Source organism: Episyrphus balteatus, chromosome 3 (genome assembly GCF_945859705.1).
Source record: "Episyrphus balteatus chromosome 3, idEpiBalt1.1, whole genome shotgun sequence".
Lineage (NCBI taxonomy): Eukaryota > Metazoa > Arthropoda > Insecta > Diptera > Syrphidae > Episyrphus > Episyrphus balteatus.
Window position 1 is genome coordinate 41,899,212 of NC_079136.1, and position 19,313 is coordinate 41,918,524.

At 28.9% G+C, this 19,313-nt stretch overlaps 1 protein-coding gene across 1 annotated transcript; it reads right to left on the reverse strand.

The window, feature by feature from the left end:
• Positions 1–12,119: 12,119 nt before the first annotated feature.
• Positions 12,120–14,230, reverse strand: LOC129915529 (autophagy-related protein 13 homolog). The gene has a single exon (XM_055995110.1). The coding sequence runs from the start codon at positions 13,954–13,956 to the stop codon at positions 12,613–12,615; it is 1,344 nt and encodes a 447-aa protein (XP_055851085.1). The 5' UTR covers positions 13,957–14,230; the 3' UTR covers positions 12,120–12,612.
• Between the last annotated feature and the right edge of the window lie 5,083 nt (positions 14,231–19,313).

Here is a 19,313-nt window from a genome sequence, read left to right on the forward strand (position 1 = left end):
CGAATTACAACATACGTTCGTTAACGTATAGTCGCTGTGCCCCTATTTTTTTCTACTAATTAAATAGAGACAGAAATAGTCAAAACGTTAACGTATGATCGTTGATCGTAATCGTATGTGGTGATTCGATTTTGTGATGATTTCTCGCAACGGAAAAATTACAAAAATGATTTTGAAAGCTCATTTTTTGGTCTAAACAATTTGTGTACTCTTTTTTACAAACAAATTACGCTAGCGAGAAAAAAATACATATTTTAATACATATTGTGAGGTTATGGTTGTGTTACAAAAAAAAAAAAACAATTTTTTCTTAAGGATTATTTAGTGCGAGAAAAACACAACTTTATCTGCTATTCAATAGTCTGCTTCTACATGAGGACGCAAAGTTCAAGAAGCACATAAGAGCAAGGGAGAAAGAAGGTTTGAAAAATTTGGGTCAATATTTTTTTTCGAATTTTGTCAAATATGTGCTATTACAACATTTTTTATGAGGATTTGTTTTAAAACCGCATTTTAATCATTTGTTAAAATATTTAGGGCCAGTTGTATAATCGTGGTTGAGGAATTCAACTTGCCGATTACGACGGATTTAGCTGTATCCAAGCCGCACTTTGTTGAGAAAAAATCAATATTTTAGAAATGTCACGTGTTTGCTATTTTTAAATTAATGAACTCAGTATTGCCATGGTTCAAAAGGCAAAGCTTGAGAATCTTGTCAAAAAAGGCAATAGATATATGATACAACCGCGAACTTTGAAGAAGTATAGGGGAAAGGTGCGAACAGTGAGACAATCCATTTTGCTCTTTCCTGAAAATAAGCACAGTAACGCTAGTTTGGGTCAAAACGTTTATTTCCCCGTCTGCGTCTTTTAATTTTGTCCCGACTAAATAAAAGCTGTCCATGTTCCTACACCGTAAAATATCACACAAAATCAGGTGAAAGTAGTTTTTGGAGTGTTATAAAAAGAGTGTATAACACAAACAAATCTGGTTAGTGGACAGAACTTTTTTTACATATGTATTATATTTATATGTTCTTTCATAAAAAAATATCATGTAAATAGAATTTCTTCTCGTTTTTTGTAATTTTATATTTTTCCGAAAAATGACAAAAAGTAAACAGTGAGACATTATTAAAAAGCAAACAGTGAGACATAGATTTTTAAAAAAGCAAACAGTGAGACATAAGATTTAAAAAAAATCTATTATTTTAGCATGACTTCAATATGATTTCGTAGTGTTTTTTCTTTCGTTTTTTTTGGGCTTTTTCTTACATTTTTTGAAAAAAATGGGTTAAAGTAACATAAATTAATTAATTATATACTTGTCAATTACCTAATTATTTGACGTTTTCGTTAATTTTTTTTAACCTAAGAATGTCTCACTGATCGCACCCTTTGCAAACAGTGAGACGTTTTGACTTTTTCTACATTTTAGTCCAATGTGATGCTCTCATTCATTCTTTAACTACAAGTTTTTTTGCAACATTAAGATAAAATATGTCTTAAACTGACTTCAAAGTTTCGTTAAATTATCTTGAAAGGATTCTAAGATATACCAATTTAAAAAAAGGGTGTCTCACTGTCCGCACCTTTCCCCTTTGGTCATTGTTATATTTTCGAACATTTTTCAGTGACAGTGACATTTTCTCACATTAAACCATAATAATGGCGTTTCAGTTCACTTTCTAGCTCAGCTTTCTGGATGTGTTGAGATTCTTAGTTCAGATAAACTATACGAATGTGGATAAAAAGGTTCCACATTTTAATATGATAAATGATAAATTCATTCACAATTTCACAGATCGGGAATTGACCCCCAGTTGAAGAAAATATAAAACATCTGAAAGGCACCTTACACAGAATCTTCAATTTTGAAACCTAGTTTCAAAAATTAGCCCATATTCATTTCTTAAAGAAAATTATGATTTCAATCTTAAGCCTAGTACGCTGCTGAAGCGAAACGAAAAATTTTGAAGTCTCCAAAGTAAACAGCGGACATGTTAAGAAAAAAATACCATCAGGTATTATAGCAAAGTAAAAATAATATAAATATAAATAAAAAAATTCAAGAAAAAAAATCCGAAAAAAGTTTAAAAGCAAAAACAAAACATATTAAATTTCGTTCAAGATTTCGTTAACGAAATATTGTATGGAAAATTTCGTTTCGCATCAGCAGCGCAATAGGCCTATTGCAATAGGCAATAGGCTTATAGCTTTAATCGAAAAACAAAGTCAAAAAAAGTATAAAAACAAACAAAAGTACAAAAACAATTTTATTGATGTGCCATTTAAAAATTAGAAACTTTTTTTTACTTTTTTCACTTTGTGTTTCTGTGTAGTTCAGGCTTTACCCTTTTGTTCCAAAAACTTTACGAAATTCAATTGAATTTCATCAAAAACTCCATATTAAAAAAAAAAAAACAATTAAAATCTATAAATAACTCTTCAGCTGTTATCTTTTTAACCTTCGGTTATTTCTGAACACTAAGCGAAATTAATTATTTCTGTATTTTTTCCGGTAAATTATGAATAAATATCACCTTCCTATTAATTTAAAAATAAATTTGCATAGTAGCTAGTTGTAACTTGTAAGAACAAAACTAAAGTCAAGTATCTCATATGAACCAAGGGCACATTCCTTCAACTGCAACAATTAAAAAATAATGAAACAATAAAATTAAAAACAAAAACAACAAAGTGTCGACATTTACTTTTCTTTTTTTTTCCAGCTTGGTATTTAGGCATAAAGGTCATAAAACTTTAATTAATGACGTTTGTTGTCGGTCGCCTAGGTTTTTAGTTTCTAAATTTCATTTGAATTAAACATGTGTCTACATTATTGAATAAAATACACACTGTACCTCAGTCGAATAGGTTCATGGCCAAGTATAACTATCTAATCTTAACATTCACAACATCTTTACTTTAATAGAAATAAATAACACTGTATAACTCTAATTATTACATAAGCATAAAATGAAAAGTTCATTAACAAAACGTTTAGTTGATGGTAAGTCAGAATAATACATTTTCCCATATTTGAGATTTTAAGTCTTCGTATTAACCCTTTCGGACCCAGCGTTACTCTCATGTAACATATTTTTAAAAATTCGTAAAAAATATTCCATTAAATATTTTTTTAGGTTTCGATGGCTCAACTGAAAGATTATGATGCCTAGTTACTGGATTATTACAAAAATTTAGTCAAATATCAAACCTTTAATTTTTTTTTATCGAAAAAGGAACTGAATTTCACATTTTTTCTTTTTTTTGCAAAAAAAATTTTTTTTTATATATGTTCATAATTTTGAAAAAAAAAAGATATAAAAAAAGTTAATCCAGAAAGTGTTTTGCTTTTTGGCTTAGAAGAAGTAGCATATATTATTGTTCCATAAAAAATTATTTTCTCAGATGTCCGACTTTTTTTGGTGGTCATAGGCAGTGCATGTTACTTACATGCAACATGAGAGTAACACATTAGTTTTGCTATTTATTATTTCGGAAAATAACTTTTTGCTATTCATATTTCTTAGTTGTGATGTTTTTGATACAATAATACTGAAAAAACATTTTTTAATATTGATTTTCATAGCTTGGGTTCGAAAGGGTTAAAGATTTTGTTTTTTTTAAGAGTGTTTTAATAACTATAAATTCTACCCCTACGTGTTATGCGGAATGGCGAAGTATATAATTTGAAGATTGATAAATTTCCAACAAAAGCCCACTACTTTCATTATTTAGTTGGAAGCTGAAATGTTTTTATATACTGTTAAATTTTTCAATAGAAAAAGGTTGCGTATACGCCACACTGCTCTATAAAGTTTCAACTTTTAAAACTGATAAAGAATTTTCTTTTAGTTCCCAAATACGATAGGTAGTTAAATCAGTTGTTGCTTTTATTGTTCCTTTAACTTGTATAATTGGTTATTATTAATCATACAAACACAAGAAGAGTAATATCTCTGCAAAGACGTTCATGAAAAGAATTCTTTATAAATTGTGTCGAACGCTTTAAAATGTAAAATAAGGAAAAGTGTTGCAACCTTAATTCAGACATACTGTTATTCCCTTAAAAATCAGAGCAAACACAATTAAATCCACTGAACTCCGTCTGAGAGGCAGCACCTTTATTGCGTTATTTACCTTGATTACATTGTTTCCTTATACATATTACCATCTTATAAAATGATAAAATGCGTTTACAATTACTTTGAACTTTAAACCTCTTTTTTGTTGAGTACTTAATACATACTCAAAAAATGCGAGTATATCAAAAAATTGGTTAATTTTAGCATACTAATATTTCATTATGCTGGGAGTTGATATATGAATACAATATTTTACTACTACAAAAATTTAAGTAAATGAGGCAATATAAACAAATCACAAGTTAAAAAAAGAAATAATCATCATGTGATAGCCATATAATTGCACTTTTTTTTAGGACACCACATATCAAGGGCCGAGAAATGTTTAATAAAATTAATAAAAATTGAACTTATTTTTAATGCCCCCTTTATTCAATCTCCTTTATATTTAAAGATGTCAATAAAAATAATAAATCTGTTAAATTTAACACAAAATTTAAAAATTTTCTGTTTTAATGGGTGACTTGGGTTGGGGTCAAAATTCTGCCGGGGTCAAAATTCTTTTGTCAAAATTCTGCTTTCAAAATTCTGCTTTACAAAATTCTGCTTTCAAAATTCTGCTTTTCAAAATTCTGTTTTTCAAAATTCTGTTTTTCAAAATTCTGATTTTCAAAATTCTGTTTTTCAAAATTCTGCAAAAAATTAAAAAAAGGTTTGGAAAATGTTAAAAAGCGCGCGCTTTTTAACATTTTCCAAACCTTTTTTTAATTTTTTGCAAAATTCTGTAAAATCATCTTCTTGATAAATTGTCTGCTTATTTGATTACTTTCCTACATAATTTGTCATTCTTTGAATGCATATTAATTTTTGTTTTAATACTAAACATTTCCGAAAATAATTCAAATTTTTTTTAATTTATCAAATAAAGATGAATAATCAAAAATTTGAATAGGAAAAGGAATATTTTGTATCAAACAACATCGGTTCCAATAAGTTATAGATTTTATTCGAAAGAAAGTCAGTCTATGCATTTTAAAAAATATTTCCGACACTTAAACAAAAAAAATTAGGAAAGTACCAATGTTGAATTACATTAATGAGGTGTATTTTTCTTTAGTCAGCACATATGCTATAAAAAAAAACAGAATTGGCAGAATTTTTTTCTTTAAGTATAATACTGGCAGAATTTTGAAAAGCAGAATTTTAAAAAGCAGAATTTTGAAAAGCAGAATAGAAAAAAAGCAGAATTTTGAAAAACAGAATTTTCGTTAAAAAAGCAGAATTTTGAAAAGCAGAATTTTGAAGCCAGAATTTTGACCCGATCCCGGGTGACTTTAAAATAATGGAGACTGAATAAATTAGGGAGAAGTGTAGTAAACGAATAGAAGATCATTTCGAATTTTTTAATACAAAAAAGGTCTTGAAGATAAGATTTTGGAGATAAGCCTTTTAGGCCATTCCATACTAGAAGTTTAAGCTTAAGAAGTTTTGAAATCTTGAAATCGACCTGTTCTCGCAAATAAATACATCGTTAGCGCGAAAAAAAATCCTTATTAAAAAAATTATTATTAAATTATGGATTGTGATTGTAGTTTTTCCAATACTGAAAACAAAATGGAATACAATTAGTTTTTTAAATTTCATTAATAATTTCTCATACAAACCAACATCGTCTCGATTAGAGCTTAGAACAAAAAGTAAAAGTTGTTTACGATAAAATGGTGTGAAAGGCTTAGAAAGAAATGAAATTATAAACGATCAAAAATTATCCTATTATTTTTCAATTATTGGGTTCGTGTTAAAAAAAAGGTTTTAAGAAGGCAAGAGCAAGTACGTGCGCCCAGGTCGTGCATTTTATTTAATCAGTAGGAAATACTGTAAAACATACGGCTGATAAGATTAAAATTAGTCGTAATTATTGAAGCTTAAGATAACTGAAATAAATCTGCAAAGTTACAGATTTATTCTTCAAACAATGTTTCTGTTCTGAGGGATTGAACTTTTGAGATGAAATAAAACACCACATTTTTGCATTTTTGGAAAAAAAATTTTTTCATACCATTTTTGAATACTTATTTTGAAAATTATTAATTTTTCATTAGTTTTTCTAAAATTTAATCAATATTTATTAATAAAATGTTCATGAGAAGTAGGTCATTTACAGGTGCAACAATTTTTTATTTCATCCCAAAAGTTCAATCTTTCACAACAGAAAAACTGTTTGATGAATAAATTTGTAACTTTGCAGATTTATTTCAGGTATTCTAAGCTTCAATAATTAAGTCTCATTTTAATCTAAACAGTTATCACCAATAGTTATAAAATAGCGGTAAATTTTCTAAAAATATTATTTTCTAAATTAATTTTAAATGTAAAAAAACATTTTTTTTTTAACATAGTAAACTTTCCTTGAAGAAAATTAAAAGAAGTTTTTGTATGTACCGAACCGTATTGCGGAATAGGAGAAAATGTTATTAAAAATAAAATAAAACTAGAAGAGGAGACCAGGAGAGCAAAAAACTGGGCAGAACTACCAAAACTGAGACAATCGAAAATGCTTCTCGGGAACTACAACCGAGAGCGTTTCAAATCATGTATCAGTCTAAGTAGGAACAATCTCAGGTTAATCACTGGGCTCCTCCCGAGGCCACTGTAAGTTAAGAAGGCACCTACATATTTTGGGCTTAGTAAAAAGTGCAACATGTAGATTCTGTAGCGAAAAAGAAGAAACACCAGATCACATCGTGGGTAGTTGCAATGCACTAAAACACCAAAGATTTAAACACATGGGTCGCTACCAAGTCGAAGAGGACAAATTGCACTCTTTGAAAATACCCCAAATAATCAATTTCATGAAAGGAATTAGGTTAGAGGAGGAGCTATAAAATGAGGTACTAACTCATATAGCTTAAAAGGGGGGTACAATAGATCTTATAGGTCGCAGTACATCTTACACCCCAAATATCAATCAATCAATCAATGTACCCTTGAATTTTCTGTTAAATGATCCGTTGTTGAGGTATTATAGTCAAAGTCAAGAGTATGGTTTTAGGTTTGATGACAGATTTTGTAGCTTTAAAAAAATTTAAAAAACAAAATTTTCCACTTTCTTATAGTCCAAGATCCCAGGGCCGCCAGACATTACTTATTTTCTCAAGAATAAAATGTATGGAATTACTTAGTGCTAGGACATACTGTTAGTGTATGGATACCGGCTGCCTTGTGCCGACCGCCATTTTACCGGTAACAGGTGCTAAAGGTACGAAAAATACGTACTTACTTTCCTTATTTTCTCAAGGCTGATTTTTATATAATGGTACTCAGGGAACTAATACAATAATTTTTGTAAGCTGCCAGACCCATCGGATGGGCCTAACACCTTGCCAGACACGCATTTTAGTATACGGGAAAGTTAGATTTTATTATATTGAGGTCTGGGAAAGAATTTATAACACATTTTGACTTCAGGACTCGAAAGATTATCAAGACACGAGTCGAAAACCACATTTTGCACAATCGCATCTAGAGTCATTTGGCCGCCATTTTGTTTTTTTTAATAAAAATTTCAATTTTTCACATAACTCGCGTATTTTTGAATCTACAGAAAAAAAAATGTAGAGCAAACTTGAAGATAATTTAATTTACTACAATATATGTTAAATTACTTTTTTCGATTATACCTTCGGTTTAAGAGTTAGGGTGGTTTTTTTTTTTTGTTAATATTTTCGTCAAAATTAATTTCAAGTAAAAGTTGTAGATCTTTTTATTACCTTCATTTATTATATTAACGGTTTTTTAATTTGACAGGCCGTTTTTTGATCTGTAGGAAAAAAAAACTTCAAAAAGGTTGCAATTTTTTAATATAGGAAAAAGGTTCTAGTACAGGGTAATTTGCATTAGATGTAACAAGAACCTAGGCGTGTAGGTTGCACTCAGCCAAGAAAAAAATCGTATATTAAGAGAAAAATAAACAAATTGGATAGTTCCAATGATTTTGCTATTTCAACATTTGAAATGAAATACTTAATACTAAAACCTTCAAAATAGAGGAATTTAGCTTCCACATGCTTTTTTTTGTCATGATACGGCGGTCATTTTTACTGACATACAGCCTATCGAAAATCACTAAAAAAAATAAAGAATATTTTTTAGTTCTATTAATTTTTTGGGCTAGTGCATTTTACGAATACAATAGATATTCCTTAACTTGTTTACGTTATTTTACAAATAAATAAATTTAAAATTGTTTACTTTGATTAAATCTTCATAGTGGTATGGGAATGGGTGTGTATAGCAGAAAATAACAAAGTATAGATATTTCTAATCTTTGACATCAAACTGATCTCGAGTGTCAGGTGATATGACATTATTGAAAATACTTTAATCTATGAAATAATAACAGTTTTATAATACCTACATAGTGAAAACACAAAAATTTATAATTAATTTTGAATTGAGGTATGCAAAATGCAATAACAATGACCTATTCTGTGTCCAATGTCCATTTCAAGCTTAACCTTATGAGCAGAGGAAAACGGAGAAACCCCCGCAGACTTGCTTTATTTTCAATAATTTATACATTGCTTGTTGCTTAAGTTTATACAAAAAAAAAAAAAATTGTTATCGTTGGCGTTCGTCGGTATAAGTCGAAGTCAATATGGTGACAATAGAGAGGGGAGGCGTGAATGAAATTCTGGGTCTTTTTTTTTTTAATTGGAATTTTTGTATAATATGAATGTTTGTTGCATTCACTTTGTTTTGTGTTGCACTTTGCAATTTGCATATAAAGTAGAGTTTTTTTTGTTGTTGTAATATTAATATTAAACAGTCTTCCGGCTGATATGTGTGGTTTCTGGACTCTGATGTAGGTTCAGCGGCTTGAATTGTATAGGAATGTAGGCGAATGACTTTTCATTTAAGAATTTTGTTTTCATCTCTTATTCTTGGGCAATCAAGTGGAGTATAAAGAAAATGACCAAGTGAATACACTGCATATCAAATGATTAGGTAGATGGGATTTAATATTTATAGAGCTATAGGCGGTTTTATATAAAATTCACTGTGGTGTATACGCAACTTTTTTTTTCAAAAATTTCTATTGCTTAAGAAATTGATTTTGGATAGCTTTCCTGTTGTTTTTTATTCTTGTGTAATTTTATGTTAATCAAAATTAATAATAATAATTATAATGTAATTTGTAATAACACTACCGTCATATGTGCAAATGAATTTACATATATAGAAAAATTATGTCTTAACAATATGGCAATCCTGACACCTTCTGAAAAGAAAATCTATAAAAATTGGTGCTATGATATCTAAAGACTCACAAAATGTAAGCTTCATTATGAATTAAATAAATTGAGGAAGCTGCTACTTCCTATGTAACCACAAAACTGCGGCTTTAAATGTTAAACATGTTAAACTTTTGGTGGGAATCAACTGGCTACTACCTACTATTAACTTGATAAAGATTAAATCATTAATCAAAAATTATTAATCAATTGTGGTCACGTATAATTTGATATAGTAATAATATCAAGATTTATAAAGATGAATTTTATACTTCCCCGAAATATTGGCAATTAATTAAAAAGGATTATATGTTTTTTTTTTATGAAGAGTCAAAACAAAAATAATAACACTATGTGACAAAAAAAAAGAACATGTAGGTTAGGTACTCTAGAGTTTCTACCTATTTTAGCAGTAGAGTAATTCAAGCTAGAAAAATAAAGACATTTTCTTGGACCCTAAAAAATTTCCTGAAGTCAAGATTATGCTTTATTCAAGTGACCGACATCAATTGAGCGAATGGTCAAGATGAGAAAAAATTCAACTTGAGTAAAGACTATGAATATCAGTCTTAAGCCTAACGAAAAAAAGCGAAACGAAAATTTCTTGAAAGATCTTTCGTAAAAATATTGTTGACAAGTATTGTAAATTGAGCAGTGTAATTTCAATATTTTATAGATTATTTTTTTTTATTATAAAAAATTTACTATATATTTTAAACTGAGGCCATTTCCACAAAAAACAATTACCCTATGCACCGCCTGGCGACTATATCAATAGTCAATGCCTAAGCTAAAGTTAATTATGTAAAAAGAAAATAGCTTAGGGTAGGTTTAATATAGTTTTTGAGAAAGTTAAATCAAATACATATTTCAATAAAATAATCCTTATTTGTTCATTATAAGCTGCGTTCCTTTGGAAATATTTATCTACTTTTTAGTACTTAAAACTACTTTGATCTACTTTGCTATACTGAAAAAGTAGTTCAAAGCAGCTTTAAGTACTAAAAAGTAGATAAATATTTCCAAAGGAACGCAGCTATAATAGTTATTTCAACGACTTTCAAAACAAAATTATTGTCATTTCAAAAAATTGACTTCTACCAAAAAAATTAAATTTTTTTTTAATGTTTAAAAATATTTTATATATTTAAATACTTCTGTAGGAAGTGTAAAATACGCTCTAGTGATAATTTACTTTAATATGTAGGTTTCCAACGATTTTGATTTTTTTTTGTGTTATAAAAATTTATTTTACTATAAATCGAATTTAATATTTTTATTTCATTTATCATTGAAATCCTTTAAACAAAAAGCTCCAACAATCTAAGCAACTTCAACCCTACGAGGAAGTTCGTACGACCCAGTCATGTATATTATTCCTTTTCACATTCCTCTTCAATTTTTCTATTGAAAGCCCCAATACCTTATCTAGCCAAAGATTTCTATACACCCATACGTTAGATGTTGAACAATTGTATTTGACAAATAATTTATTCCATTAACATTTTATTTTGAAAGTGAAAACAATTACCTACGAGAATGTGTCATATGCACACATCACACCAATCTCATTAAAAAAGCTTTTAAAATTATAAAAAAAAACCTTTCCTTCAATTTATATCTACCTGTTCATATAAAATGTACTTTTAAACAAAAAACTCCCTTAATTAAATTCACATGATAATACTAAATTTGCTTCTATTATTATCAACACAGGAATTACAATGCAAACTTGTTATTATTTTCTGCTGCCCAACAACAGCGACCCCACCGAAAAAAATTTACATACCAACCAACAACAACAAATGAAAACAAAAAAATCTAAATTTATTTATATTCCCTCATTGTAAACATTATTCAACAATTTTTTTTTGTTGTTTTGTTTTTTTTTTTTATATCTTCTTGAATTTTTATATTTTTGTTATTTTCATCAATCTTGTCTAGGCAACAACAACACAATAAATTAATAACAACAACAACTTTTACTAGAAAATTGTGTTTATAAAGATAAACACACTATATATATACACAACCCAAGAGTCAAGTGCAATAATATTTTAAGTTGAATTGAGACTTGTTGTTGCTGTTACTAAACGAAAAATAAAAAAAATAAAAATATACAAACGAGGAAATTTAAATGCAAAAAACCAACGTGATGTCAAGCTGAAATAAAGTTTGTAATAATTATCACCAGAGAAAAAAATACCAACAAAAAGAATGAAAACACATTTTTTTTTTCTAAGCCGTTCGTTAATTAGCCATGAATTTTTATATTTTTTATCATTTTATTTTTTTTTTATTATTATTATTTACAAAAATATAATTTGTAACTTATAATCTTTCGGTTTTAATCTAATAAATTTGCAGACAAAAAAAATCAAGAAAAAACAACAAATACATAGGTAGCAATGCAAATTAAATAATAAATCTCATCTCAAAATCTTATCTAATATAAAAAATGGCCAAACTGATTTGATTTTTTTCTTCAAATTTAACAACAAAAAAAATTGATATAAATTTTCATTTTTTTAAGTTAATATTGGTGTTTTTGTGTGTGTAATTGTGTGTGAATAAGATTATAAGCCAACAACAATCTCTCTCAATCCACACAAATCGTTTCTAATTTTGTTTATCATTAAATTTGTTCTTTTTTACTTTTAATAAATATTCAATATTTTTTTTTGTTTTTTTTTTTTTAAATTATTTAATTAAAATTATTATTTAATTAAAATTATTTAATTATTTAATTAATTTTCAAGAAAAAAAAAGTGGGAGTTGTCTGTCGTCACACCCCCTTTTTTTCTCTTTTTAAAAAATAAATATCGATCGATTCTCTTTATTTTCTTCGTTTTAACGATTAACGTTTTATTAAAATACTTTTAAATTGTATACAAAAAAAAACAAAATCAATCAAAAAAATCAACACGATATAATAATAATTAATTAGATTTTTTTTTTATATATATATAATGTATTTATGTATAATGTGACAAATTTATATATATATATATATGCATTGTATGTTATGTGTAATAATAATAATAATAATAAAAAATATTCCTATCTAATGATAAAATATACATCGAAAAATAGTCAATATTAGAAAGCAATATCTTATTATATTAACGACGATATTTATAACTACTTAAACAATATCAGCGATTCTCTCCTTAAAGAAATGAATGAGTGGTGCTTCTTCTGGATGATTGGTGTCGTCTCCTATCCATCTTAAGTGCTCTTTGTGCTGCTACTTTTCGATGACGTCGTCGAACAGCCCAGCTGTGACACTAATATTTCATAATTTTCCAATGATGTCTCAAATAATTCCAATTGTTTCGACAGATCCTCTACAGGATCCAAGGCAACACCACCTTCATTATTTTCAGCTGTAGCTGAATTTAATTCGCAGGAGTGTAATGGTGGAGCATGATAACAATCACGATAAAATCTAGCCAAATCATTGACATGCGATGTTGGGCTGGCAAATGGAAAGTTTAACTCTTTCAAGAGATTATCATCATCCGGAGGAATTGCCGTTCTCGATGGCTTCTTACTTTTCGAGTCATCCAATGGCACAGGAACCAATAGACTCTTAATTGGCGATTGTGGTTGTTGTTCATAGTTTTTAAAATCCACATTATTATTGTTATTCCCACCGCCCAAAGGAGACTGTGTTCGATCTTCATGAATCGAACTTCCAGTACTATCAGTTCGATTCTTCTTAATCAACCAATCAAATGGTGGAGTCGCTGGGAGTATAAAATCATCTTCAGTATATTGTTTAATCTTCGAGACATCAACAAAAGCACCCGGCCTCAAAGGCTTATCAATGTCAATGAATTTCTTCTCACCCCCCGCCTTTTTAACATGATGATAACGAATATGTTTCGGACTTTGATCCTTTAAAAAATGATCACTCTTCAACATTATAGCACTGTCACAATGCTGAGTTGTTGGAGAAAAAGTCATTTTTGTCCGATATGCTACAGACATTGTTAAATTGCCAACAATTGTATTCAAATGGCCAACACGAACTTGTTTAAAACCCTCCCCTAGTGCATGAACTTGAGGTTTTTCCTCAGCATAAACTTTATAAAAGATTCGATATGAATCTGAAGACTGTCTGCGTGATAGTTTGTATGCGGGTGTGGCACGAGTTAAAGATATTAATGATTTCAACAAAATACTCATACGATTGTAAATTTGATGAGCAACTTTCAAGACTTGCTCCGATTTATTTTCTGTTGGTGATTGTAAATCTAATGACCAAACTTCTAAAACCATTTGATCACCATCAACAGTTCGCAATGAAATTTCAACACAAACTGGCAATCGATTTAGGATTGTCTCACCTGGCGATAAATTTAGGGCTTGTTTTGTTTCAGCATAAACATCGGGATAATCTTCGATAACAATATTGAACCAATCATTGCCAGTGGCTAATGGATTGCATTGGGTTTGGATTTTTGTACCCAATCGTGATTGAACGACAACTTGAACGGATTTGATGGCTAAAAATTTGATAAATTTTTCGAGGTCTTTTTCAGCAGCGTTGAGGCGCGTAGCTGACATTATAAATTTATATAGTTTTCTTTTTGTTTTTATACACCACACAAAAATGTTTAGTCTCTTGATCCACTTATTTGGTTTTTTTTTTAAGGAAAAATATGGTCTTTTTTTTATGAATGAAAAATTAATTGGTTATTTTTTCTGTCCTTTTAGCACACACAAAAAAAAAACTATTATTACACGTATGAAAATACACAAAGAGATGATCCGCCATTTGCGAAGACGAAAAGAAATGTCAGTTTTTAATTTTTTTTTTTCTGCTGGTGTTTGAGAGTGGCCATCAAAATTGTTGTTTTTGCAGCTGCTCATGGAAAAAAAGAAGAGAAAAACGTTACGTGTATCACGTAGGCAACATATTCAGCTGGCAGGGTAGTGTGGTAATTAGGCAGGGATGGCAACAGATTTTTTTTTAGTTTTTTACTACTTTTTTTTTTAACATTGAGGCTGTGTGCGAATTGCGTTAAAATGTTGGTTAAATTTTTTACCATGATTAAACTTGAGGTTTGGTTAAAAAAGGGATCAAATTTATTTTTTTGCTGTGCGAATTGGGTTAAAATATTTTAAATGGGTTTTTTTTGGCACTTCTTTAATTAAAATTCCCTCAAGATAAAACAAAATTACTCCCAAATATGGTTTTTCTTATATTCATTTAATTATTTTTTTTTTTACAAAACCCAGCTGAAAATATATAAATTTAAATATTCTATTATAGTCTATTTAATAGACCCGAGCTCCAGAGCAAAAATAGAACAAATTTGTTCAAGACTTTTTATTAGCGATTATGATTCCTTGGCATACAAGAATACTCCAGCCAAAAGTGCTACTAAATCCATTGGTGCATTTCTGAGAAAACGGCAGCACTGGTCGGTTTTCAGTTTTTTTGATTTAACTCGAAAATCAAGCCTGACTTTGAAATGGTTCAAAGACACTTTTTATAGCAAATTAAATTTTCTGTCAAGTTAAGATGGTTAAAAAATTTTAAAAATTATTTTTGACTAATATTCTAACCTAAAATCAAAGAAAAAAAAGTTAAAAAATTGACAATTTTATTTTTTTTTTACTAAATCAAGGGGCATTTTGTGTTTGTAGCCGGGACGTCCAAACTTTGTACTAATGAAATAAAGTAGAGGTAAAATCCTTTGATAATATGCAATTTTTAATTTTTTTTGTCAAGAAACAACTTAAATGTACCTATTCAAAAATTAGTACTTTTTCTAAATTTTTGACTTTTTTAATTAAAAGCAAGTTTTTAAAACTCGATAAAATCGTATTAATTGGTAACTGTTAGACTTTTAAAGTAAACATACTTCGAGGGATTGATTTAATATAAACTAAATATGACAAACAAAAAAATTTATTAGCATCCTAATGGCCTTGTGTGCAATTTTGTGTATGTGCATTTTTATAAATACGGATCGAATGGATGGACGGAGAGCCATTAGCTTTGGTCTATTGCATAGAAGAACATTTAATACCAACTCTTTTACTGTTTTCAATGGCCTGAAAAACAATTCTTGTAAAATCCGCGACCAACGAAAAGTTTCTCTTGAAAAACGAAAAAAATACTCTAATGAGTTTGAAACAAAATAGCTCAGGCAAATTAGTAAATCAAATTGCACTTTTCGCGGGACAAATTTTTTTCATGGAACGTGTTTAGGTGAATGTCCTTATCGTAAAAGTGAATTTTTTGGGATGATAAGATATCGGGAACAGCCGCCATCTTGGAAAAGAGGTCGGTGCCGTTTTTATTTTATAACTCCATTTTTACTCATTTAAACCAAAAATGTCCGAGGATAAACTTATTATCAATTAAATTATCTAAAAAATGATATACAAATGAATTCCGTGAGTTAGTTGAATTCAATTTTATAGTCGGTCAAAGTCCGGGTTCTTCTCGCAAGGTTAAGACAATATGACATTTTTTCAAATATCTGAAGAACTTTCGATTTGTTTGGGATTTTCTTAAAGAATGAATTACAGCACTTTTAATTATCTATGAAATGAACCCTTTATTGTTTTTGTAACCATCACATTGTAGACGCAACAAACGTCGAAGTCATGATATACGATTTTTAAACTGAACATATTTGGGATTTCAATAGTTCAAATAAACAATCAAAAATTAAACACAATAGTCTCGAAAACATAACGGCTGACACACCTCATATCTTGAGTTATACTTATCGTAATGCTGAGATTGAGGTGTTCATGTTTAGGAAAAATGACAGGGCATCAGCCCTTATATTTAGAATTTTAAATAGTGTCACTTTAGCTTATTCACATTAATTGGAAAATTCACTTCATTTAAAACCTCGAAAACCATATAAAGGTTAACATTAAAGATTTCAAACTTTGAATTCAATATTTAGACGAATATAGTTAAAAAACTGTTTACTTATATTTTGGTTATACCTCCACTTCAAAAATTTGCTCGGTCTAATAGAAGAAAACTTGATATTTTCTCACTTTTGACTGGTAGAATGTGAACTTCGACGTTAGATAACTTAAACATTATGTTGGTTACAGTAACGATAAAGGGCTCATTTCATAGATAATTAAAAGTGCTATATTTCATTCTTTTAGAAAATCCCAAACAAATCAAAAGTTCTTCAGATATTTTAAAAAATGTCATATTGTCTTAACCTTGAGAGAAGAACCCGGACTTTGACCGACTATAAAATTGAATTCAACTAACTCACGGAATTCATTTGTATATCATTTTTTAGATAATTTAATTGATAATAAGTTTATCCTCGGACATTTTTGGTTTAAATGAGTAAAAATGGAGTTATAAAATAAAAACGGCACCGACCTCTTTTCCAAGATGGCGGCTGTTCCCGATATCTTATCATCCCAAAAAATTCACTTTTACGATAAGGACATTCACCTAAACACGTTCCATGAAAAAAATTTGTCCCGCGAAAAGTGCAATTTGATTTGCTAATTTTCCTGAGCTATTTTGTTTCAAACTCATTAGAGTATTTTTTTTTGTTTTTCAAGAGAAACTTTTCGTTGGTCGCGGATTTTACAAGAATTGTTTTTCAGGCCATTGAAAACAGTAAAAGAGTTGGTATTAAATGTTCTTCTATGCAATAGACCAAAGCTAATGGCTCTCCGTATATCCATTCGACCCGAATTTATAAAAATGCACATACACAAAATTGCACAAAAAGCCATAAGGATGCAAATACATTTTTTTGTTTGTCATATTTAGTTTATATTAAATCAATCCCTCGAAGTATGTTTACTTTAAAAGTCTAACAGTTACCAATTAATACGATTTTATCGAGTTTTAAAAACTTGCTTTTAACTAAAAAAGTCAAAAATTTAGAAAAAGTGCTAATTTTTGAATAGGTACATTTAAGTTGTTTCTTGACAAAAAAAATTAAAAATTGCATATTATCAAAGGATTTTACCTCTACTTTATTTCATTAGTACAAAGTTTGGACGTCCCGGCTACATACACAAAATGCCCCTTGATTTAGTAAAAAAAAAATAAAATTGTCAATTTTTTAACTTTTTTTTCTTTGATTTTAGGTTAGAATATTAGTCAAAAATAATTTTTAAAATTTTTTAACCATCTTAACTTGACAGAAAATTAAATTTGCTATAAAAAGTGTCTTTGAACCATTTCAAAGTCAGGCTTGATTTTCGAGTTAAATCAAAAAAACTGAAAACCGACCAGTGCTGCCGTTTTCTCAGAAATGCACCAATGGATTTAGTAGCACTTTTGGCTGGAGTATTCTTGTATGCCAAGGAATCATAATCGCCAATAAAAACTCTTGAACGAATTTGTTCCATCCAAAAGGGTCTTTTCAATAGACTATTATGAAAATGTAAGAAATTCTCAATTTTACATACTTTTTTTTAAAAATTTTTATCGATAAATTTTTACTTTATTACGATCAAAAAGAAATTATTAATTCCGTCTTCGAACACTAATTCATAGTTCACCAGCTGCCAACAAAATAGAAATATAAAAATATAATAACTCAAACGCTGTGAAGCGTTTAAACAGACGTGCAGTTTTATCCCTGCAGCAAAATAAAATAACACGGGCTCTTATGGGAGAAAAATCTGCATGCAGCGCAGAGCTGCATCATATGTCTCTTTTTCTAAATTCCATGCCAATTTGGCATTACTGATATTGGCAGTTGACACAATCTATCATTCAAATATTCAAATAACGTTTGTTTTGATTTTGTTTAAACTAATTGAATTTATAAAACAAAACATAAACATCTTGTTTTGTTTTATATATTCAAATATTTCTTCCATTTTAACTGCATATAATCCATTTTTAGAGTATATAATCGTTTTCTTACAAAAAAAAAAAAAAAAAAATAGATTTCAAGGTACCTATTCATTTTTTTTTTTTTTGACCGAAATCGGCATCAAAAATTTAAAAAGCAATGCACATGTATTTAGGGTGCTTCGCTGCATGCAGCGATTCGTGCAGATGTAGATAGACAAGACAGATGTAGATAGACAAGTAAAACTTAAATAAAATATTTGCTTTAAAAAAAAATGAAAAAAAAAATCAAAATTACCTACAAAACCTAAAAATTTAACCGTTACCAGCACACCCTCTTGCGCATTGCGCTTAAGATAACGAATTGAAATTTCACAACTTTAATGGTAGTTTTTTTTTTTTATTGCCACCGGGGTTAGCTGGAAGCAATTTACATGTTAAGCCCGGAGATTTCTCTGGACTTAACTTTTTGAACAGTTTTAAACCTGTGCTACCAAACTAATTTTTTTCATAAAATGTTTAGAATTTGTTAAGAAACGTGAAAACTGACGTTTGGAATGATAAAATGTATTTAACTGTTTTTGCTAGCATACATTTTTGTATCTCTTTGTAAAAAATACTAGAAAAACCCGAAAGCGAAAAATATGTAAACTCTAAATTTTGTTTGTGTCTGCTGATTTCGGAACATTTAATATGCAGTGCTGCCAAGATTCAGGTTAAGCCCCGATGTGTTTTTTTTTGTCCATTGTAATTTTTGTCCGGTGGTAATAAAAAACACACCCAACCGAAAATGGAAAAAAATTTTTTTGGCACAGATTCTATTAAACTGCTGCTTATTAAACTGCTACTAGTACTAACTACTAATGACTAGTTTAAGCATACCATTAATTTGAAAATCCTAAAAGTATGCAATACGTTTTTGGTACTACTGCAATACCGACAATATTTCTCAGCCATATCTTCACATTACTATTACATTACGTTACGTTTACATTAACGTATTCATTTTCCTTTCATCTTTCATTCGTAAAAAATTCCCCTCTAAATTTTGTGTTGCATTTTTCCATTTTTTTCGAATGAACTGGACAAAGAAAAAAAGAAAACGCCT

Bases quoted from the DNA above. Each gene is read 5' to 3' on its own strand.
- LOC129915529 (XM_055995110.1), bottom strand. From the start codon at position 13,956: ATGTCAGCTACGCGCCTCAACGCTGCTGAAAAAGACCTCGAAAAATTT.